The sequence below is a fragment of the Panthera pardus genome, unplaced genomic scaffold (assembly GCF_024362965.1).
Source record: "Panthera pardus isolate Hobbes unplaced genomic scaffold, ASM2436296v1 HiC_scaffold_3, whole genome shotgun sequence".
Taxonomy (NCBI): domain Eukaryota; kingdom Metazoa; phylum Chordata; class Mammalia; order Carnivora; family Felidae; genus Panthera; species Panthera pardus.
Genome location: NW_026526876.1, coordinates 10,315,542 through 10,336,143, shown reverse-complemented (window position 1 = coordinate 10,336,143; position 20,602 = coordinate 10,315,542). Strand labels below are relative to the sequence as shown.

At 58.7% G+C, this 20,602-nt stretch overlaps 3 protein-coding genes across 10 annotated transcripts; 2 read left to right on the top strand and 1 right to left on the bottom strand.

Annotated features, from left to right (window-relative positions):
• Nucleotides 1-373: 373 nt before the first annotated feature.
• On the bottom strand, nt 374-2,940 carry SAT2 (spermidine/spermine N1-acetyltransferase family member 2). Its single transcript, XM_019413579.2, has 6 exons — nt 2,756-2,940; nt 2,368-2,419; nt 2,164-2,247; nt 1,958-2,062; nt 1,747-1,787; nt 374-1,610 (listed from the first exon to the last, which is right to left on the bottom strand). Exons 1-6 carry the CDS (start codon nt 2,825-2,827, stop codon nt 1,443-1,445), a joined length of 522 nt encoding a protein of 173 aa, XP_019269124.1. The 5' UTR covers nt 2,828-2,940; the 3' UTR covers nt 374-1,442.
• A 531-nt stretch (nt 2,941-3,471) lies between these two features.
• On the top strand, nt 3,472-7,731 carry SHBG (sex hormone binding globulin). Of its 4 annotated transcripts, none has more exons than XM_019413576.2 (9): nt 3,472-3,585; nt 4,258-4,373; nt 4,583-4,674; nt 4,839-5,028; nt 5,322-5,483; nt 5,724-5,886; nt 6,020-6,156; nt 7,107-7,314; nt 7,564-7,731. In XM_019413576.2, exons 2-9 carry the CDS (start codon nt 4,293-4,295, stop codon nt 7,710-7,712), a joined length of 1,182 nt encoding a protein of 393 aa, XP_019269121.1. In that variant the 5' UTR covers nt 3,472-3,585; nt 4,258-4,292; the 3' UTR covers nt 7,713-7,731. The 4 variants fall into 4 exon arrangements, with proteins under 4 accessions (XP_019269121.1, XP_019269120.1, XP_019269122.1 ...); XM_019413575.2 differs by lacking the exon at nt 3,472-3,585 and adding an exon at nt 3,890-4,003; XM_019413577.1 differs by lacking the exons at nt 3,472-3,585; nt 4,258-4,373 and having other exon boundaries at nt 4,583-4,681.
• A 5,806-nt stretch (nt 7,732-13,537) lies between these two features.
• ATP1B2 (ATPase Na+/K+ transporting subunit beta 2) lies at nt 13,538-19,783 on the top strand. Of its 5 annotated transcripts, none has more exons than XM_019413570.2 (9): nt 13,539-14,279; nt 16,050-16,178; nt 16,424-16,528; nt 16,642-16,847; nt 17,072-17,128; nt 17,223-17,249; nt 17,647-17,667; nt 17,917-18,015; nt 18,127-19,783. In XM_019413570.2, the coding sequence occupies exons 1-9, from the start codon at nt 14,168-14,170 to the stop codon at nt 18,289-18,291; spliced, it is 921 nt and encodes a 306-aa protein (XP_019269115.1). In that variant the 5' UTR covers nt 13,539-14,167; the 3' UTR covers nt 18,292-19,783. The 5 variants fall into 5 exon arrangements, with proteins under 5 accessions (XP_019269119.1, XP_019269115.1, XP_019269116.1 ...); XM_019413573.2 differs by lacking the exon at nt 13,539-14,279 and adding an exon at nt 14,871-15,701; XM_019413571.2 differs by lacking the exon at nt 17,647-17,667 and having other exon boundaries at nt 13,540-14,279.
• Nucleotides 19,784-20,602: the final 819 nt, after the last annotated feature.

The following is a 20,602-nucleotide window of genomic DNA, read 5'->3' as shown; positions in this document are numbered from 1 at the left end:
TTACGTTGCCGTAGAAGTCTCGAGATTGTGTTTCTTACAGTTTATACGTTTATGTTACTTGCCTGCCCTCATTCAGTGTCTAAATTATGACCAATGGTTCATCAACAAAAAGAATAATATGCCATCAGGGGCGCCTGGGTGGCTCAGTCAGTTAGGTGTCCCACTTCGGCTCAGGTCATGATCTCACAGTTCATAGGTTCGAGCCCCGCGTCAGCCTCTGTGCCGACAGCTCGGAGCCTGGAGCCTGCTTCGGAATCTGTGACTCCCTCTTTCTCTGCTCCTCCCCCACTCACACTCTGTCTCTCTTTCTCAAAAATAAATAAACATTAAAAAAAAACTTAAAAAAAAAAGAAGAATATGCCACCCACAAAAGTGACGACGGATGTACGTTTAATAGCACAGGGAGATGGGTCTGATATATTGTTGGAAAGTATACGATCCCACCTCTACTCACTTAACTACTCATGTGTATGTATGGACATTGAAAATTCTAAAGAGTTGATACCAGAGGATTAATGACAGTTATATAAGTAAGATCACAAATTCTGCTTTTTTTTTTCTTTTTCAGTGAAGCCCAACATAGGGCTTGAACTCACAACCCTGAGATCAAGACCTGAGCTGAGATCAAGAGTCAGATGCTCAACCGACTGGGCCACCCAGGCGCCCCTACGCATTCTATTTTTGTTTCACGCGAACATTCCACGTTTTCTACAACGAACCCGCGTTATCTGTGTAATAAGATAGTACGAAAGTAGGACGTAAGCTCGTTTCCTTCCTTGTCTCCATGGGTCCTTTGGTTTTGCTGAACTGAAAATACGGACTTTGTGACTTCTGGGGAAAAGAAAAAAAAAAGCACTGGCAGGCTGAGCAGACTTTTTTTTTTTTTAAGTGGAGGCCAGTGGTCCTTCCCAGGGCCCCCGAAACACCACCAGCAGGTGGCATCCTGCTCCAAATGTTGAGCCAGCGGGCCAGCCTCAGTCCCGCGTCCTGTAGCGTGCAGTTCGGACACTGGAGGCCTTTGTCTGAGTCCCAAATGTGACCAACAAGCCTGATGTGCCAAGCTGGCACTTTGCTCTTCTTTTCTCCATGTTCCACAGCCCGGAGCCGGGGCTCTGGCCCACGGAGGGTGAGCGAAAGTCACCTTGGGCCCACCTTTCCCCCCCCCCCCCCCGCAGCAGCCTCCACCAAGCAGGGCACTCGAGAAGGGTCCTGAAGGGGCCGGAGCTTTATTGCACCATCAACTCCTCCTCCACCAGCACCACATCGGGGCTCAGCAATTCTCATCCTCAACAGGGAGATGGAAGGGCCTCTCCCTCAATTCTGCTCTTTCTGTACTTCCGGTTGAGCGGCTCCCAACCTCTCTTCCTTCCGGGAGGCCTCTGTCAGTGCCTGAGCAGGTGGGGAGGGAGGAGGCCAAAGACAGAGATGCCCAAGGAACGGCGTCACTTTCCTGCCAACTCCCTCATCGCCTCTTCTTCGAAGCGGAAGGAGTGCCAGCCCTCGGCTTCAGTCAGGTCTCGGGCACCCAGGGCCTTGTACAAGTCCATGGCCCCCTTGTTCCAGTCCAGGACTGTGAGGCACAACTGGGAGCAGCCCCTTTCCAGGGCCACCTGTGGGAGAAGACATCACTTAGTCTTTCTCTCAAAAGGAAGCTTTCCTCACCATTCAACCCGAGGCGGGGTTGGGCTCCTCTCATACATGCTTGCTTTTCCGGAACCCGGCCGCTGGCCCCATCCCTCTCCTCACCTCAGCCACCTTTTTGATTATTTTGGAACCAATCCCCTGACCTGTTGTGGGGGAAAAGAGACCAAAAAAACAAAACAAAACAAAACAAAGAAGATTGTTTCAGTTGAAGGGGATCTGAAAAGGCCATAAGGCTGGGATTAGGAGCCAGGGGATGCTGGTGGGTCTGGGTTGATTTCCTACCACCCCAGCCTCAGCCCCCCCCCCCCCGTACCCCGGTATTCGGGCTTCACATAGATGTCTTCCAGATAAACGCTGCGCCCCTTCCAAGTGCTATAGATGAAGTAGTATAGCCCATAGCCCACCACCACACAGGGCCCTGAGAAGGAGAGAAAAAAAAGGGCTCAGGCCTCTGCGCCCCTGCGGGAGACCTCTGAGAGGGACAGGCGAGGGGAACCCCCCAGGTCCCAGGGTTCTTACCCTGTGGCTCCCCGGGGGCGGGAAGAAGTTCAGCCACCAAACAGCAATAGAAAGGATTCTCTCCGAAGCCGTCTGCTCTCAGGGCTGCGGAGATCCGAGTGGTGGGAAAGAGAGAAAAAGCCTGGGTGTGTGCCTGGCCTGGGAACCCATCCATCCCTTACCTCCTCCCCAGCCTCCATCAGGATGCCGGTGCTGGGCCCCCACCTTCCTCACTGATCTTCACCTGGTCCGAGAGTTTCTCGTACTCGGCTAGTTCCTAGGGTGTGGGGGACAGAGGCTGGGTCAGGGCAGGGGGTCCCGGCGTGGGGAGAAAGGCTGGGTCAGGGCAGGGGATCCCGGCAAGGGGACAGAAGCTGGATCAGGGCAGGGGGTCCCGGCGTGGGGACAGAGGCTGGGTCAGGGCAGGGGGTCCCGGCGTGGGGACAGAAGCTGGATCAGGGCAGGGGGTCCCGGCGTGGGGACAGAGGCTGGATCAGGGCAGCACCCTCCCCAGGCGCGCCCCTCCCACTGCAGCCTGGCCTCCCCGCCCCCACCCGCGGCCAGGCTACCGGGACCCCCTCCGGGCCCCCGGTTTCCGGCCCGCCGCCGTCACCCGAATCAGCTTCAGGATATTTCCACAGTCTCCCTCCTCGGCCTGTCGGATCCGCACGGAAGCCATCGCCATCCCCACCGTCTGGGACTGAAGTCCGGGACCCTCCCTTCCGTTCCGCACACGCGGCTGAAAAGCAGGTAGCTCTCGAACGGGCCCGCACACCGGGCCCCGAAGAGCTGGGGGCGCCGCGGGCAGCGGCCGCGGGAGCGGTGGGCGCCCCCCTCCCCCCCCCGCCCCGCACCCTGCCCCGGGCGCGCCCCCGCCAGCCAATCAGCTGGCAGAGCAGGCTCGCCCCGCCCCGCCCCCCCCAGCCCTGGCCCCCCCCCCCCCCCCCCCCCCCCGCCACCGCCAGCCCCGTGACTGGGCCCCCGGGCAGGGGTCAAGGCTGGACTGCGGGCTCCCTCGCTGTGGTTGCCTGGGTGCTGGTCGTCCCGTGGTGCTGTTCAGCCTCTGTGGTTGAAACCGCATGGATCAAAAGTCACCTGCCACCCGGCCCCGAGTCCCCCCCCAACCGCCACCACCCCTGCTCCAGCTGTGAGAGCTGTTTCCTAGGGGTCTTGAGTGGCTCCGAGTGGCCCTGCCCTCGGCAACAGTAGTATTTCAACACGGGTCAGGGAGGGGGTGATGAATTTCTATCGGTACGTGGTAAGATAATGAGGAGCGGCGGACGGGGCCTCTTTGGAGCCACTAAATCACCCTCCGGGACGGTACCTCCCCGCTGAGGCGAGCCTCCGAGGCCTGGGAAGATAGTGAGGGAGGAGCTCAGAGCAGATACCAGGCCCTGTGCCTGCATGATCTCCATGAATCGTCATTCGCAGTCACCCCGTAAAGTAGGTATTATTTTTCACATTTTGTCCGCAAGGACACTACAGCACCATGGTGGAGGGACTTGTGCAGAGGCACCCAGCTAGATATTTGGTATTCCACATTTCAGCTGTATTTCTTTCTGTCTTTCTTTCTTTCTTTTTTAAAATTTATTTGTGATGTTTATTTATTTTTGAGGCAGGGGAGGAGCAGAGAGAGAGGGAGACAAAGGATCCCAAACAGCCTGTGGCTGATAGCAGAGAGCCCCAGGTTGGGGCTGGAACTCACCAATGGTGAGATCAGGACCTGAGCTGAAGCCGGAGGCTTAACCCACCGAGCCACCCACCCAGGCGCCCCTCCGCTGTTGTTCTGATGGAGGATGCTGCTTGGGGTGCAGGGCAGGACTGTGTCTGGACCCCGGGCCTGGGGAGGCAGCCTCCTCAGGTGGGCAAAAGACTTCGAGGGCCCAGGTCAGGCTCTAGAGGAGGAGAGGGGAAAATGGGGTATCTGTCCTGGCTCCTACACTTTCCCAGCAGGGGGAGCATAAGTGGACGAGCCCTGTCCCTCCCCCGATTTGTCCGCAGAGGGGGCAGAGGGTGAGTGCCCAGTCTCCTGCCCCCCTTCTTTCCACCCCGCCCCTGCCCAGGGACAACCTTTAACCCAACACCAACTGCCTGTCCCCAACACATTCTCCCCAGGGTGATCTGAGCCACAGAGAGGACCGCGGCCGATTATGGAGAGCAGAGGCCCACTGGCCGCATCGCCGGGGCTGCTGCTGCTGTTGCTGCTGCCGCTGCCACCTCACGGCCACCAGGTACGGGCCCTGAGACAGTCTCTCTACCCAGGTGCAGGATTAGGACAAGGTGCTCAGCCCGTGTGTGCGTAGAAATGAGCTACCCTTCGGCTCTGCCCTCTTCCTTCCTCTCCTCTTCGTGCGGTAGCCTGTGTCTCTCCTGCTGTCGTCGCTGGGTCGCTGGGTCTCTGGCGTGTCTTCCTACCTTGTTTATTTTCTCTCTCTGATAGAGGATCCAGGACCCTCCTGCTGTGCACCTCAGCAGTGGTTCAGGACAAGAGCCTATCACCATCATGACCTTTGACTTCACCAAGATCAGGAAGTATGAGGTTGACATAGCCCCTTGACCTGGTCCCCTGACCCTACCTTCTGTGCCTCGGATCTTCTCTTCCCTGCTTCCCTCTCCGCCGCTTCACCATCCCTGACCCCGCTTTTGTCCCCACAGGCCATGCCCCACGCACCATCTTTCCTTCTATGTCCTTCCAGAACCTCTTCCTCCTTTGAGCTTCGAACCTGGGATCCAGAGGGAGTGATTTTTTATGGCGATACCAACCCCCAGGAGGACTGGTTTGTGCTGGGGCTTCGAGATGGCAGGCCCGAGATCCAAATGCACAACCACTTGGCCCAGCTTACGGTGGGCGCCGGGCCCCGGCTGGACGATGGGAAGTGGCACCAGGTGAGCCAGGTCCGGGCCCGCGCTGGCCTGCGGAAGGGGAACAGAACCGGGTCTCCGGGCAACCCCTTACCACCGTCGTCTTATTTGACCCGCAACAAAACCGCCATGGAGTTGCGATTCTTGTCTCCGTTTTTTGAGAGGGGGATTTGAGGCTCAGGTCCCGAGTGAGCCCAGGATGCTAGCTGCCTCCACAAGTCCACGTTCTTTCTGCTATACTTGGCTGCCTCTGCAGAAGGCGGTGGAGGCAGGCCCCAGGGGCCTCTGATTCAGCTTTGCTTCGCCCCGTCCGGCAGGTGGAAGTGAAGGTCCTCGGGGATTCACTGCGGCTGAGTGTGGATGGGGAGGAGGTGCTGTGCCTGAGACAGGTCTCTGGGCCTCTGGGCAGCAAAGTCCAGCCTGTCGTGAGGATTGCACTGGGGGGACTGTTGTTCCCTGTCTCCAGTCTCCGTTTGCCGGTAACCGACAGCACGAGGGTGGGAACCCACCCCAGGTGGTAAAGTGCTGCTGCCCCGGGGGGACCACGGGGGTCTAAGTCCACACTCTTAAAGGAGAGGGGACAGCCTGATAGCTGCGTGGGAGAGGCCAAAGGCTTGTGTCTCAGAGGAGAATAAACTGAGCGTGGAGAGGCTGGGACAGGGGTTCACGTGTCTTGATTGCCACATCCCCACATCTTCCCTTCCCTGCGCCGGCTCCAGCTGGTCCCCACCCTGGATGGCTGTCTGCGCCGGGAAAATTGGCTGGACCAACAGGCCCAGACCTCGGTGTCTGCCCTTACCAGCAGCCTCAGAAGCTGCGCTGCAGAGTCCCAGCCTGGCACGTTCTTCCCTCCGGGGACTCGAGCAGAATTCAGTCTCCAAGGTAAAGGCGGTTTTTCCCTCCATGGCCGGCCCTGTGTCTGCCTTCCCCTGTCTCCCTCCACCACTAGTTTGCCTCCTTCCTTGAGTCCCCAGCCTCGAGTCCTCAGAAAGGGTCACTTCTCCCCCCACCCCAGACATCCCCCAGCCTCATGCAGAGCCCTGGGCCTTCTCTCTGGACCTGGGACTCCAGCTGGCAGCAGGTTCTGGCCACCTCCTTGCCCTTGGGACCCCAGAAAACCCTCCTTGGCTCAGCCTCCAGCTCCAAGATCAAGTAAGAGGGGGTGTTGCCTGTATTCAGTGGAGCCTGGGAGTGGCAGGGGGAAAGGGGGACCCCAAACTGTCAATATTAGGAAAGCTTAAGGTGGAGGGTAGGGACATATCTTGACACGGACCAGGGGCGCCTGGGTGGCTCGGTCGGTTGAGCGTCCGGCTTCAGCTCAGGTCATGATCTCACGGTCCGTGAGTTCAAGCCCCAAGTCGGGCTCTGTGCTGACAGCTCGGAGCCCGGAGCCTGCTTCGGATTCTGGGTCTCCCTCTCTCTCGGCTCCTCCCTTGCTCGTGCTCTGTCTCTGTCTCTCTCAAAAATAAATAAACATTTAAAAAAAAAAAGAAAAAAATAAACTGCCCACAGCAAGCAAATGGCATTTATTTATTTATATTTGTTATTTATTTATTTATTTATTTTTTTAAGATTTATTATTTATTTTAGAAAGAGAGAGCATGTGCATGTGCTAGCGGGGGAGAGGAGCCAAGAGGGGGAGAGAGAGAATCCCGAGCAGGCTCCATGCTCAGTGAGGAACCCACCGCGGGGCTCGATCCCATGATCCTGGGATCGTGACCTGAGCCAAAATCGAGAGTCGGATGCTCAATGGATTCAGCCTCCCCAGGCGCCCCGAGATTTTATTTTTACGTAATCTCTACACCCAACGTGGGGCTTGAACTTATAGCCCCAAGATCAAGAGTCACATGCTCTACCGAGTGAGCCAGCCAGGTGCCCCTACAAATGGCTTTTATCTGGATCGTATTTACTTGGCATCGGTGTGGTTTTACGGAACATCAAGCCAGGAAGATTGGGGCAGCACGTAGGGGGCGGAAATGGTTGGTAGACAGAAGGTACCGCTCAGAGGCCCGACAGAGGCAGCAAGGGGTGTGGGGCCACAAGGGTCCAGGCGGTTTGTTCTTTCCTCCCCCGGTCACGTCCCTGTTCCACACACTCTGCAGAAAGTGGTGCTGTCCTCTGCGTCGGGCCCACAGCTGGATCTGCCTCTGGTCTTGGGACCCCCTCTTCAGCTGAAGCTGGGCGAGTCTGGGGCAGTCTTGAGCCAGAGGCCTAAGAAGGAGATCCTTGCCCTGCCTCTCTTGGATCCTGCCTCCCTCCTCAACCTCTGGGTCCAGCCACAGGGGCGCCTCTTCCTGGGGGCTCTGCCAGGTAAGAGCGATGTCCACGCTCCTCAGCACGCCGTTGGAATCAGCTAGAGGGAGAGGAGAAGACAGGCAAGGCCGTGTTTTTAGGGAAAGGAAACTTCTGGGAGCCTAGAAGGAAAGGCCACAAGAAGAGAGGGGATAAAGGACCAGTGAGAGGAAGTGCTTTAGAAAATTTAGGTCAGAGAGCTGGGGTGGGGAGGAGCTTTGTGGGTCCAAGCTGCCCTCATGACCCCTCTGTGTCCCCTCCCTCTAGGAGAGGCTTCTTCGGCCTCCTTTTGCTTGGATGGCCTTTGGGCACAAGGCCAGAAGTTGGACATGGACCGGGCCCTGAGCAGAAGTCAGAACATCTGGACTCACAGCTGTCCCCAGAGCCTAGGCAATGACACGGACGGCACCCATTAAACCCCCACCTAAGAATCCCCTCGAATGTCACTCGTTCATTTACTCGACACATCTTTACGGGGTATCTGCAACGTACCAGGCACTGCGCTGAGCGATGGGCTGTGCTGATGAGTAACCCCCCCCCACCCCCCCTCCCCACCCCCCCCCCACCCCCCCCTCCCCACCCCCCCACCCCCCCACCCCCTCCCCACCCCCCCACCCCCCACCCCCTCCCCACCCCCCCCACCCCCCACCCCCTCCCCACCCCCCCCACCCCCCACCCCCTCCCCACCCCCCCCCACCCCCCCACCCCCCCACCCCCCCACCCCCCCCACCCCCCACCCCCACCCCCCCACCCCCACCCCCCCACCCCCTCCCCACCCCCCCCACCCCCTCCCCACCCCCCCCACCCCCTCCCCACCCCCCCCACCCCCTCCCCACCCCCCCCCACCCCCCCACCCCCCACCCCCACCCCCCCACCCCACCCCCACCCCCCCACCCCCCACCCCCACCCCCCCCCACCCCCCCCCCCCCCCCCCGCCTTGGTTCCTGCCCTCTGGCTGCTCAAGGTCCCCTGGGGGAGGCAGACATCCATCAAAGACTAACAAGTAAGTGGAAAAAGCTTGGAGACCAGGGGCCTTAACCTAGGCTGGGGGTCCAGGCAAGCTTCCCGAGGAGGAGGAGGCCGTGACTTCTCAGCCTGGGAGTTCAGCAGCACCGACAGGCAGACGTGCGCACCAGATACGGGTCACTTTCTGGGAGCCAGGAGCCCCCCTCCTTCCCCAGCATTTCCTGCCTGTGGGGCTTTAGCATTCCCCTCGCGGAGCCTGGTCCTGAGAGGCCTGGAAGGAAGGGAAGAAATGGAATCCTGCTGTTCCCTTAGCCGGGCCACTGCTGTGCAAAGAAGGAGCAGCAGGGGGCATGGGAGAGCCCTAGAGGGAGGGGGGCAGGGGTTCTGGGGACCGGGGCGGAAGCAGCAGGGAGAAGGAAAAAGGGAGTGGGGCAGAGGGCGAAGCAGCCGGCATCTCTCCTAGTCTCGTCTCCGTCCCCTTGCTGCCTTCCCAGACGAATCCGTCTCTAGTCCATTCAAGGAGAGCTGGTTTATGCTGGTCCCAGCTGGGAAAAACAGATTCAGGAATATCTCTGCCCTCAGAGAATGTGGTGACCCAGTCCTCCGCCCCTTCCCGTCGCCTTGGCAGAATCTTGGTGTCCCAACCTCTACTTGGGGTACCCTCGGGAGCCCTGGCACCTGTTCTCCATCCTCTCCTCTCGAGGACTGTTAGCCCATCCCCCAACCCCACAACCCATGGGGATCCCAGTGTCCCAGCCTCCTGGCTTCTTAAAATGATTTTCCTACCAGTCACCCTGTTGCCAGGGGTGACTCACTCATTGGACCTGTCATCCCCTTCTGCAGGGATCAGCCAGGACCTAAGTGACCCCAGGGTAAGGAGGCTCCAGGACTGTGTCTGGGGTGGAAGACAGCCTAGGCTTCTCCTTGGACCCTCCCAGTCTCGAGTTTGCTGGTCTACAGCTGCTGCCACACGGGCAGAGCGCCTTTGGAGCGTCCTCAGCATGGCCAGGAAGCCCAAATTCAACTCTGGTCCCCTGGGCAATGTTTGGGGCCCACCTGGGCCATTGGGTATGTCCATTCGACCGATAGTCACTGAGGACCTACTGGGTATCAGGCATCGTTCTAGACACTGAGGATGCCTGGATGAGAAAGTGCCTGCTTTTGTGGAGCTCACATTGGCGGGGAGGCGGGGGTGGGGGGGATGGGCGGGGGGGGGGTGGGCAGGGGTAGACGGCCCGTAAGAAAAATAAATAAGCAAGATCATTTCAGATAGTGGTTAGTGCTATAAAGGGAATAATATCCTGTAACGTAATAGAGGGCGGCAGTCGACAGACAGCCTTAGCCGGGTGGTCAGGGAAGGCCTCTCTAAGGCAGTGTTACTTGAGCGAAGACTTGAATAATGAAAAGAAACCAGTCCCCGTGGGGGCCTCCGGTGTGAGCCAGTGGGGGGTGGGGAGGGAGAGTTAAAAGATCCACACACACCTGGGTTCCCATCAAGGGGTTGTTCTGAGCGGCAGCTTCGTGAATTTTTGTCCCTGAGGGTTCTTCCCCGGGGCTGGCTTTTCTCTCTCGTCCCTGCACCCCGCCCCGTCCGGGACACCGTGCCCCCAACCTCTCTTTCTCCAGGCTGTCCTAGATTCCAGGATTCCTGATTACCATCCAGAGCTGTCTACACTCTTTCATTAAGACTGACTTTGCTCCGACACAGACCCTGCCAGGCCCCCACCAAGGGCACCTACGGCGTCTGCCCAGTGTCCCCTGCCTCTCCCCCACCCTTGCGGACCTTTCCGGAACTTGGCAGGATACCCCACAGCCTCCCATCCTGAAACACCGAAGCTCTGTCCCCGTTAAATAATAACCCCCCACCCCCACGCACACACACACGCACCCACATCTGTGTGTTAGAGCCCGCTTCTTTCCTTGTTCTTGTCTCTGCTCGGGGCACGCAGACCTCATGACAGACTCTGGATCTGGGAGAGGGGCCGTGGGAGTTTTTCTTCCCTTCCCTTGTTTCTGGAGATGCCGGAGGCAGGACTGGGTTCCGGGAAGAGGTTGGTTCTTTGGCCCCCATTCCTTCCTTCCTTAGCCAACTTCCCCGTGAACACCGATGCAGCAATTAATAGCAATGCTCCCTCCATCACACCCCTCCTCATGCTGACCCTCACAGGGGAAGATGTGCAAGGAACAGCAGGTCCCACAGCCTTCCCCTGAAACGTACAGACGCGTTCATTCTTTTCCGAGGGTGCACAGGGCAGAACTGAGCTAGCAGTCTGGAGGGCATCCCCAGGCCAGTGTCTGCCAGGCTGTGTGTGTTGAGGGTAGGGTCTAGGCCTCATCTCTCCAGATCGGACCCAGCTCATTTTGGTTCTCCTTGTCTCATGGAGGAAAGGGCAAGTTGCTTCCCCGCAGTTTCTAGCAGAAGGAGGCATTCCATGGCTAAGTCCAATTCGGCAACCGGATGCTGTTTTCCATAGCTCTGTGGAGTGCTCGGGCATAGAGGATATATACGACAGGGTATATAAGACAGAGGCCTGTTCTCGAAATGCTTGCAACCTGGTTGAAAAGATAAAATACCCTAAGAGTCAGGGCGCCCGGGGGGCTCAGTGGGTTAAGCATCCAACTCTTGATTTCGGCTCAGATCATGATCTCACGGTTCGTGGGTTCCGGCCCCGCGTCGGGCTCTGTGCTGACAGCTCGGAGCCTGGAGCCTGACTCAGATTCTGTATCTCCCTCTCTCTCTGCCCCTCCCCTGCTCATGCTCTGTCTCTCTCTCTCCCTCTCAAACATAAATAAACGTTTAAAAAAAAAATCCAAACTATGCCCTTTGGCCTACAAGGACCTGTATGATGTGCCTACCTCTCGGATCTCTTGCTGCATTAATCTTGCTTTCCCTCATCTGAAGCCCAGCTTTTGCACTTAGACTTTCCTCCTCCTGGAAGATTCTTCTCCTACAGTTCCCCGTGGCTCCTTGGGTTCCTTGGGTCTCACACTGAACGTTAGCTCTCCAGTAAGGCCCTCCCTGCCCATGCACGGGCTCTCTGGCACACCACCCTGTTTTATTTTTTCTGCGTAATATTATACTACGTTGTTTTAGTTGTTTGCTTGTTTTTTTCGTTTATTGGGACGAGAGTCCCAGGAGCACAGGGACCAGGACAGGGCCTGGCTCTAAGTAAATGCTCATTAGATACGCACTGAATGAATGAATGGGAGATGCGGCTGGACTCTGAAGGGCGGGCAGCCTTCCAGGACAAGGGAATGAAATGCACAAAGGTGTGAAGTCAGGAGTCAGCACAGCCTGTCCTAGGAGTGGCCGGGTCAGGCTCAGCTCCAGCAGAGGATCAGTTGGGTCCTGGTGGGAAAGGGGGCTGGGGACACAGGCTGGGGCCGGGCACTGGAATGCCCTGAGGGTTAGACAAAAGAATCAGGACTCCGTCCTGCACAGGGTGACGGGAAGCCAGTGAAGACCTTTGAGCTGAGGAGTGGCCTAATTAAAACTGTATCTGGAGAAAATTAATGCGGAGCCTGCGGAAGGGGCTAAGCAGAGCCCGCTGTATAATTTGCAGGACCCGGTCCAAAACGAAGATGTGGGATCCCTTGTTCAGAAAGCAGGAAAAAAGTGCCGCTCACGGTACTGAAAGAGAACATGTTTTCATTTCTTCCGTGGTTCTTTTCTCAACTTCTCATGGTTTTTTTTTTTTGTTTTTTTTTTGCTATTTAACGTTGTTTGAAATAAAGAAAAATCAACTTTTTTCTGCCCTCGGCTTACTAATGAGCACGGAAGGACTAGAAGCCAAAGGAATTATGGGCAGCTCAGCTTTTCCCTCTCCTTCCCTGTCATCGTCGTCAGCAGAAGTGGTTGGCTGAATCAGGAAACAGCGGGACCCAGAAAGGGGAGAAGAAGAAGATGCCTCAGTCACCCGTGTCTCCTAGAAGGCCATCGCCTTCTAGGGTTCAAGGTCATTCAGCTGGACGCATAACACGCTTGCTGTGTCTTAACTCTGAGTCTTGCTGAGCTCGCACGCACGATGGGTCCGCTGGAGTTCTACACCGGGCGGCCTCTCGGATGGCACGTTACATATATCTCCTCGCTCACACACGTCCTCCGTTGTCCCGTTGGACTTCACGCACAAATTACAAGTTCAAAGATAAAATTATGAAGAGTTACGAGATGGTGAAAGCACCAAACCAGCCACATGGGCCATTCTGAGTGGGAGCTTTGGTTGAACAGACCCCCAAGTCCGTAAAGCTGGGCTGGAGGGAGAGAATTTGAGGCGGAGGGCGAGAGTCAGAACCTGGCACTGGTGAGGACTAGAGCCAAGGAAATTGGGTGAGAGGCCGAAGGAGAAGAAACCCCTCTCCAAGGCAAAGCGACAAGATCTGAAGAGAGATGAAAAGAGAGAGATCATGATTCTTAACTCGAGGTCTTTAGAGGCTCTTGTACCCCCCCCCCCCAACTAGACTGTGGGTCTCTGGAGCCCCGTGAGAACTGCGAGGTTGCCTCCCCAGGGCTAGAGTTGCACAAAGTCTCTAACAGGTGCTCAAATGGGCCATGTCTGTGGACCCCAATGGGCAAATGGGGAGGGGGAGTTCACGCCTGGGGGTTGGGGGGGGGACACAACACCTGAGGAGATCTGGATCCCGGCTGGGGCCTCCGGGCAATGCTAGGGGCTAGGGATGTGGTGACGGGGAGAGTTGGGTGGGGACATGGGGAAGCCCCTAGGCTTGGAGAGAACCAGGGGCTGTGGGATTGGAGAAGGAGGTGTTGGGGGGAGCTGGTAGCGGCTCCCCCAAAGGGAATTTCCCTCCTGTGGTGGCCTCTCTCCATCCTGTGTGGCCTGTTCTAGCTTCCATCCCGGCGGGTCTAGCGCCCTGGCTGGTGCCTTCTGTTTTTCTTGGTCTCTGGCTCTTTCTCTGTCCCTCTCACATTTGGCCCTGTCTGTCTCCGGATCTTAGTCTCCAACGGCCGGCCTGGGGCCCCTTCGCCGCAAAGATCGGCTTCCCTCTCCAGCTCTGTCTCTCTCAGGGGTTCCCTTTCCCTCCACTCCGCCCGGACACGCCCTCCATCCCCTTCTTCCACCTGATCCAGTGTGGTACCTGGGGTGGGGGGAGGGGAGAGACCTCCGGGTCTTAAAGAGGCGGCAGGGGGGCGGACCCAATCCCTCTCTCCATATTTGCATATGCATGAGGTCGCCCGGGCCAGCGGCGAGGAGGCGGGGCTTCTGGGGGTGGGAAGGGGGCGGGCCCCCCACCGCCGCCGAGTATAAAGACTGCGCGCCGCGACTGCCGGCCCCGCACTGCTGAGGAGCGGAGCCTCCGCCCGGGGGACCCCCATCCCTGGCTGTCCCCCAATTGCGCGTCCCTGCCCCACCCCCGCGGCCGAGCCACCACTGGTGTGGCGGTCTCCGCTTGGCGGAAGAGCCTTGAGCGGCCACCCGGTCCCTCCCCACGGCCTCTTTGCATCTTGGATTTCGGGGCAGCCCCCTCCCCCACCCCTCCCTCGCCTCCTTGCACCCCTATTTTTTCTGCGCCTCGCTCGGGTTTTGCAGCCGTCTGTTTTTGCATCCCTTTTCATTTTGTTTCTAGAAGGTTTGGGGGGTGAGGCTGCGTCGCACCCCTTCCTCTTTCTCACCTCCCCTGCTCTGACAGCCCCCTTTTCATCGGAGCCCGGGGGCGGGGTGGGGGGGCGCTAGGATCAGTGCATCCCACGCCGCGCTGCCAGCACCCCGCAGCGCGTGGCCGTGCACCCCGGAATTTGCAGCGGCTGCCCATCTGAGGAGGGTCTCCCTCGCCCCCGCTGCCTTCGCTCCCCGCGCGTTCCGGAGCGTGGCGGGGGGGCTTCTGCGCGCCGCACCCCAGCTTCTCCGCAGCCCCCCGCCCGGCGCGGGACTCGCCCCCCGCCGCCGAGATGGTCATCCAGAAGGAGACGAAGAGCTGCGGGCAGGTGGTTGAGGAGTGGAAGGAGTTCGTGTGGAACCCGAGGACGCACCAGTTCATGGGCCGCACCGGGACCAGCTGGGGTACGCAGGGCGGGCCGCGCGCGGGGCGGGGCGGGGGTCCTCCGGGCGACGCCCCGGGGGGCACCAGGTCCCGCGGGCTCGGCCCCGGTTCCCTTCCCGGGTCCCCGGCGTCCTGCCCTGCCCCCCCACCCCCCCGCCCTGCCTGGCTCCGGCCTGGGAGGGGGCCGAATCGCCGGTCTAATCTCCCCGGCCGGCCGCTGCGGAGGCGGAGAAAGTAGGTCACTGCCGCCTTCCCGCCCCCCGCGGAGCCCCCTCGCGCGGGGGGTCGCGGGCTCTGCGCGCGTGTCCGCGCCGCGGTGCTGGCGCTCCCTCTCCGGGCAGGTCCGCTGCACACGGCCGCCCCCCCCCTTCCCCAGAAGAGCGCCCCTTCCCTCCCTCTGGCTCTCACTAGCTCGCCAAGCCCGTCTATTTTTAGCTCGTGCCCATCCCCTGGACCCTGGGAACATTCATGAGGGGGCGGGTCTTGGAGAGGTGGGGGGGACCGCGGGGGGGGGGCTCTTCACAGCGGAAGTTGTCAGTATCCCGCTGCTGTTTGGAGCTTTCTCTGTGGCTGCTTTGTGGGTGGGGGGCTGTTGGAGAGGGGTGGCCCTGGGAGGTTTTGGAGGTTGGAGGTCCGGCTCCGATGTCGCAGGCGGAGGGAGGAGTGGTCACCAGTGGTGAGACGTGCGCATACATCATCCGGCAGAGTGTCCAGACCTTCCCAAGCCACAGCGGGACTGCGAGACTCGGGTGTAGAGGGAGTTGTCCCCAGGCGAGGGTCTGGTGCTGGGCTTGAGTGCAGGTGAAGGGTGGCATTCTTCCAAAAGGGATTGTTAAGCTGGGAGGTCAAGCATAGGGGAGCCTGTTGTGACCCAACCTACGATTCCTCCACACCGGTTGAACACTGTTCCCATCAGCCCACCCACCAGGGCAGTCCTCGCCTTCAGGAAACTGGGGAGTCCGGTCCCTGGGGTTGAAGGGATCCGTGATGGCTCGGGGGAAACCTGGAGAAGCTTCATGGGGACAGTGTCATCTGAGATAGAAGGACAGGGGTTCCTGGGTGGTGGCAACAGCAGACACTTAGGCTGAGGAGTGACAGAGTTACATGTCACATACAGCAAGGACCTGCTCCCCGCCCGGAAGCTTCCGGGACATTCTACCTTTGCTCAACCGCCTCTCCCCGGGTGCTGTGCGTGAACTGGGGGGTGGGGTGACCGCTGAAGGTTCCGGGCAGCTCTGAGCGATTTCGTAGCTAGACGGCAGCTGCGTCCAAGGTGCCACTTCTGTGGGGCGCCAGCAGAGAGAAGAGCTTGCTGTCTGAACGTGAGGGTCCGCGCTCTGAGGGGTGGGGTGAGAGTTTGGTTGCGAATGGTGGCCAGGGTCAGCTTGGAAACTCGTTGCGCCGGACAGCTTTAAGCACGAGGACCCATGAGGCAGTAACAGGTGCTGTGCCTTTGTAGGGCCGCGAATGGTTGACAAGTTGGGAACGGAATCTGATGCCGAATGACCGCGGCCTGTACTTGGGGTTGGCCCAGCAACGAGAAGTTAGGTCTCTTGCGGCCTCCACGAGGCTGGGCTTCACTATGGGACCGGAGGGGGTGGGGGTCATGGCTGGACGCCAGACACCAGGGCCTGCTTCCAGCTCATCTCATTTTGCTCCCAGGGGCAGGCTCTCGGATGTCCCCGAGACTCTGTGACCCGTCCCGATGCAGGACGTCTGAGTGGGAGAGGGGTCTGCGGGGAGAGGTGAGGTCATCTTGGAACCCGCTGACCCTGTTTCCTCCTCCCCAGCCTTTATCCTCCTCTTCTACCTCGTCTTCTATGGCTTCCTCACGGCCATGTTCACCCTCACCATGTGGGTCATGCTGCAGACGGTCTCTGACCATACCCCCAAGTACCAGGACCGACTGACCACACCGGGTGAGTGATGCGGCTTCTGATGACCCGGTTACCGCGTGCGGGGAAGTCCTTGAAGTCCGCCTCCTTCCCGTTTCCCGCAGCTGAGAGCTTTGTGATCTGGGAAGGTGCTGTGGGGTCACAGGAGATCTCCCCCTGTCCTCACCCCGGCCATCACCCTGCTGCTCCCTGTGTCTGGCTTCCTCCCTCCGTGTGTGGTCCCTCGTCGGATATGCATACGTATACGTATATCTACTTGTCTGGTACAGGCTTGATGATTCGCCCCAAGACTGAGAACCTTGATGTCATTGTCAACGTCAGTGACACTGAAAGCTGGGACCAGCATGTCCAGAAGCTCAACAAGTTTTTGGAGCGTGAGTGAGGGGCCGCTGATGTGGCCGTGCAGGGGCTTGGGCAGGCGATCGGGGGACCCTGGAAGCAGAACACTGGCCCCGTGACTCTCTCTCTCTCTCCCCCGCCTCCTTAGCTTACAATGATTCCATCCAAGCCCAGAAGAATGACGTCTGCCGCCCTGGGCGCTATTACGAACAGCCAGACAATGGAGTCCTCAACTACCCGAAGCGTGCCTGCCAGTTCAACCGGACCCAGCTGGGCGACTGCTCTGGCATCGGGGACCCGACCCACTATGGTTACAGCACCGGGCAGCCCTGTGTCTTCATCAAGATGAACCGGGTACGTGTGACCTTGGTCACCAGGGAGAATGAAGGAGGGGGCTGGGGTCATCATCTGCGGGCAGTTGCTTCCTTTCACTGGGGCGATCTGGGGAGGTTTGAGCGGCTTCGAGAACCAGAGGCGTGGGGCCGTGGGAGGCCAGGTTCTGTGGAGGGCGGGAGGCTGGACACGTGTGTCTTCGCCACCTTGTTTCTCTAACTCCTCGTCCTCTCTCTTCATTCCAGGTCATCAACTTCTACGCGGGAGCGAATCAGAGCATGAATGTTACCTGTGTGGGGAAGGTGAGTTTGTGGGGCCCTGTCCACCTGCCCATCTGTTTGCCTTTCTTGGCCTGCACGTAATTCACTCGTGTCTTTCTGTCTCCTTCGCTGTCAGAGGCCCCGTCACTCTAGGGACAAGGGGGTAAGAGGGCGCGCCAGCGTGGCTCCAACTCCCAGGGGCTCCCACCACTCTCGCTTCTCTCTAGATGCTCTCGCGTGGCTGGACACCCACCTCTCTGAGCCCACCCAAGCAGAAGCCTCGGCCTCTGCTTCTATGCCTGACCCCTTCCACCTTCTCCAGTCCCTGATCACCGTGTCTTCCGCTCCCCCTCCCGTGTCTCACCTTGCTCTTCAGTTCTTTTCAGGTTTCTGGTAGTTAGGGCCACCTGCCACCACTCAGTTGTCCTGGGAACCCTGCGGCCCCCTCCTCTGTCCTTTCTAGAAACTTCCCGTCCCCCTTCACACACGCGCACGCACACACCCTCCCCTTCCTTCTGAGCCCTTACTCACTTATCTGTTCTCTCTTGGCTCTGCTCCAGAAACCGATTGCTGAGACCGGGGTAAGAAGGTGGTGTGGGAGGATAAGGGGGCGGCTCCAGGGTCATTAACACCCTTCAGGACTTCCCAGTCTGACGGAGAGACAGGACAGCCCCTGCTGCACACACGCACACACAGACTCACAGCCCAAGGGAAGCAGATTGGAGCCAGAAATCACTTGGGGCGAAGGAAGAGTAGAGGGCAGTCTGGAGAGCTTCTGGGTTCCTGCCGCCCCTAACCCGCTCTCCCCCTACCCTCCTGCTCCCCCACAGCGGGACGAAGATGCTGAGAACCTCGGCCACTTTGTCATGTTCCCTGCCAACGGCAGCATCGACCTCATGTACTTCCCTTACTATGGCAAAAAGTTCCATGTAAGTATCGTGGGAGGCCCGGCCCGGTGGCTCCTCCCGGGGAGCGGGGTCCTTGGGGAGGAGGCTGGAGTTGCCAAGGGCCTGGACCTGTGCTCTCCTCCTCTGGCCCAGGTGAACTACACGCAGCCCCTGGTGGCCGTGAAGTTCCTGAACGTGACCCCCAATGTGGAGGTGAACGTAGAATGCCGGATCAATGCCGCCAACATCGCCACAGACGATGAGCGGGACAAGTTCGCGGGCCGCGTGGCCTTCAAACTCCGCATCAACAAAACCTGAGGCCCCTTCCTCCTGCCCCCACCTCTTTCCTATGGATGCCTCTGGAATGTCCCTGACCCTGCCTGATCCCTCCCTCACCCGCCCCAAAGGTATTTTTTATAACAGAGCTATGACTTGTTTGAGCCTCACGCCCCTTTTCTTTACTTGTGAACCCAGCCTGATGGCCATTGTGGTCCCCTGACTTCCCTCCCGTCTCCACCCTCCCCTCCGGATTCCAGCTCCGTCAGAGGCAGGGAGGCAGGATCCCAGGAAGGCCGGCCCGAGGAGTTGGGGGCCATTCTGGTTCTGGCTTAGCTGTGAGTGGGGGGTCTCCACCCCCGCTGTCCCCAGAGAGCAATAGAAAATGCCTGCCTGCCCGCCCACCTTCCCACCTGCCCACCTTCGCACCTGCCTTCACCCTCATCCACCTCCCCCCCGCCCCCCACACATCTCATTCCATCCCTGGTTTGCAGACACGAACGTGGCCCTCCATTCACCTTCCTCTGTCTCTCCCACGCTTTCTGCCTCATCGACACCGTCACCGTCTTGGTGGCTACTGACTTTACCCGGCTCCTCCGGCATTGGCAGGGGTGTCCCCATGTCCTCTCCATCCCCGTTCCCTCCTCCGAACGACAGCTGTCTGTAACTGAGGACGAGGTGGCTCGGTGGCCTTTTCCCTGTCTTCTGGCACATTTTTCTCCTCACCCTGCGGTGGCTGGCGCGAGCTGGGAACGAGGGTCTGGAAGAGGAGTCCCTGTTGGTTCTTCTTGAAAGTTCTCTTCCTGTCACCCAAACAGGCACTCCTCGGAGGGATGGGGTTGACCTAGGCTGAACATCCACTTTGTTTTTTTGCCGCCGACGGCTCACTGTCTCCCTGTTTGTGTTCCCAGAATATCCTTCAAGTTCCCTTTCCCTGGAGCGCTGGGGGAGGGCAGCCATTTTGGCTGGGTCCCCAGTGGCCACCTTGGAAACGTCAGCTGGCTATGGGACTGTTTCACCTCCTTCCCCTGGGCCCGGAGCCACCCCCCTCCTCCCTCTGGCTTCTCTTAGCACGTTATCAACTAATCACTAGCTCCTCCCCTCTCCTCTGCCCCTCGGCCCTAAACGCTGCCAATAGCTCCCCCCCAGTCTAGGCTCTGAACTTCTTGGCCCATCTCCTTCGGGACCCCTTGGCGTTTTTAAACGACCCTGTAGTGCCCATAGAATGTCACATGAGGGGCCTCTGGTGTTCTTGAGTGATCGTGCCCTTCGTTTCTGCCCTCTCTAACTCCCCATTTCTTTTCTGACCCTGCAGCCTCCACACCGCCCCCCCCCTTCAGATGGACCCTTCCCTCCTCCCCTCTCGCTGGATCTGAGTCTCTTCCCTCGGGGTCCCCATGTTTTCCTGCATTCCCCTCACCCCAGTGGTCTCTCTCTGCAGTTATTTAATGCCTGTGTCGGATCTACTGTAAAAAGAGGATAAAGTACAATAGAATGAGAGCAATTATATATATAAATATATATCACACACGGAGCCCTGCGTGTGGGTTATTCCTTTCTGAGCATTCGGAAGAGCTCTGGGAAGGGGAGGGAGGCCATCTGGGTGATTTGGGGGTCGCCTGGGCCTCGGGGGTCCTGCTTCCCAGCTTTGACTTCTTCATCCAGTGTCCAAGCGTCTACCTTCCAGATCGCTCCTTCTTTCATACTGTCTTTGAGATGGCCCAGGGCAAGAGAGGCAGGAAGCCTACATCCCTTTGTTGGGCGATACTTATGAAGTGCCTACTGTGTGCATTCTAGGCGCCGTGAAGATACACTTATGAAAGAGACAGACTTCCTGCTCCCAAGGAGCTCCCCAGTTTAACGGGAGAGGTGAGGAATACACGAGAAACTCTCCTGCCAGGTGGACCTCAACGTGCCTCCAGGGAGGGGAGGAAGCCAGTGAGGAGAATATTCAGAACGGTCAACGGCTTTCTACTCAGGGGCTTCCAATGGCAGGTTTCTTAGAGCCTTAAAGGGTGGGGTGGTTGGGGAGAGAGAACAGCCTCAGCAAATGCCCAGGGACATGGGGAAAGTGGACCGGAAGAAACAGATCTCAAAAAACAATGTGAACCGTTAGGACCCTGATTGGGGTGAAAGTATACACACAAGCGTAGGAAAAAAAAAAAACAACAACAAAGGGACGGACAGGTGCACAGTACGGTGTTTACTGTGACCTACGTGGATGGGTTTAGAGCTACTTTTTATTTTCTTGGGCTTTATTTCTGTTGGTTTGCCTGCAACGAGTTAGGATTTGCCTTGAAAGATAGCTTTATTGCACAAGCATCCGTATACACAATTTCATCACGAATGAGTT

Bases quoted from the DNA above. Each gene is read 5' to 3' on its own strand.
- SAT2 (XM_019413579.2), bottom strand. From the start codon at position 2,827: ATGGCGATGGCTTCCGTGCGGATCCGACAGGCCGAGGAGGGAGACTGT. The intron at 1,788-1,957 runs GTACGGGGGGGG...CCCCCACAACAG, and splicing joins TGTGAAGCCCGAATACCGGG to GTCAGGGGATTGGTTCCAAA. The intron at 1,611-1,746 runs GTGAGGAGAGGG...CTTCTCCCACAG, and splicing joins TAATCAAAAAGGTGGCTGAG to GTGGCCCTGGAAAGGGGCTG.
- SHBG (XM_019413576.2), top strand. From the start codon at position 4,293: ATGGAGAGCAGAGGCCCACTGGCCGCATCGCCGGGGCTGCTGCTGCTG. The intron at 4,374-4,582 runs GTACGGGCCCTG...TCTCTCTGATAG, and splicing joins TGCCACCTCACGGCCACCAG to AGGATCCAGGACCCTCCTGC. The intron at 7,315-7,563 runs GTAAGAGCGATG...CCCTCCCTCTAG, and splicing joins CTTCCTGGGGGCTCTGCCAG to GAGAGGCTTCTTCGGCCTCC.
- ATP1B2 (XM_019413570.2), top strand. From the start codon at position 14,168: ATGGTCATCCAGAAGGAGACGAAGAGCTGCGGGCAGGTGGTTGAGGAG. The intron at 16,179-16,423 runs GTGAGTGATGCG...TGTCTGGTACAG, and splicing joins GGACCGACTGACCACACCGG to GCTTGATGATTCGCCCCAAG. The intron at 17,668-17,916 runs GTAAGAAGGTGG...GCTCCCCCACAG, and splicing joins AACCGATTGCTGAGACCGGG to CGGGACGAAGATGCTGAGAA.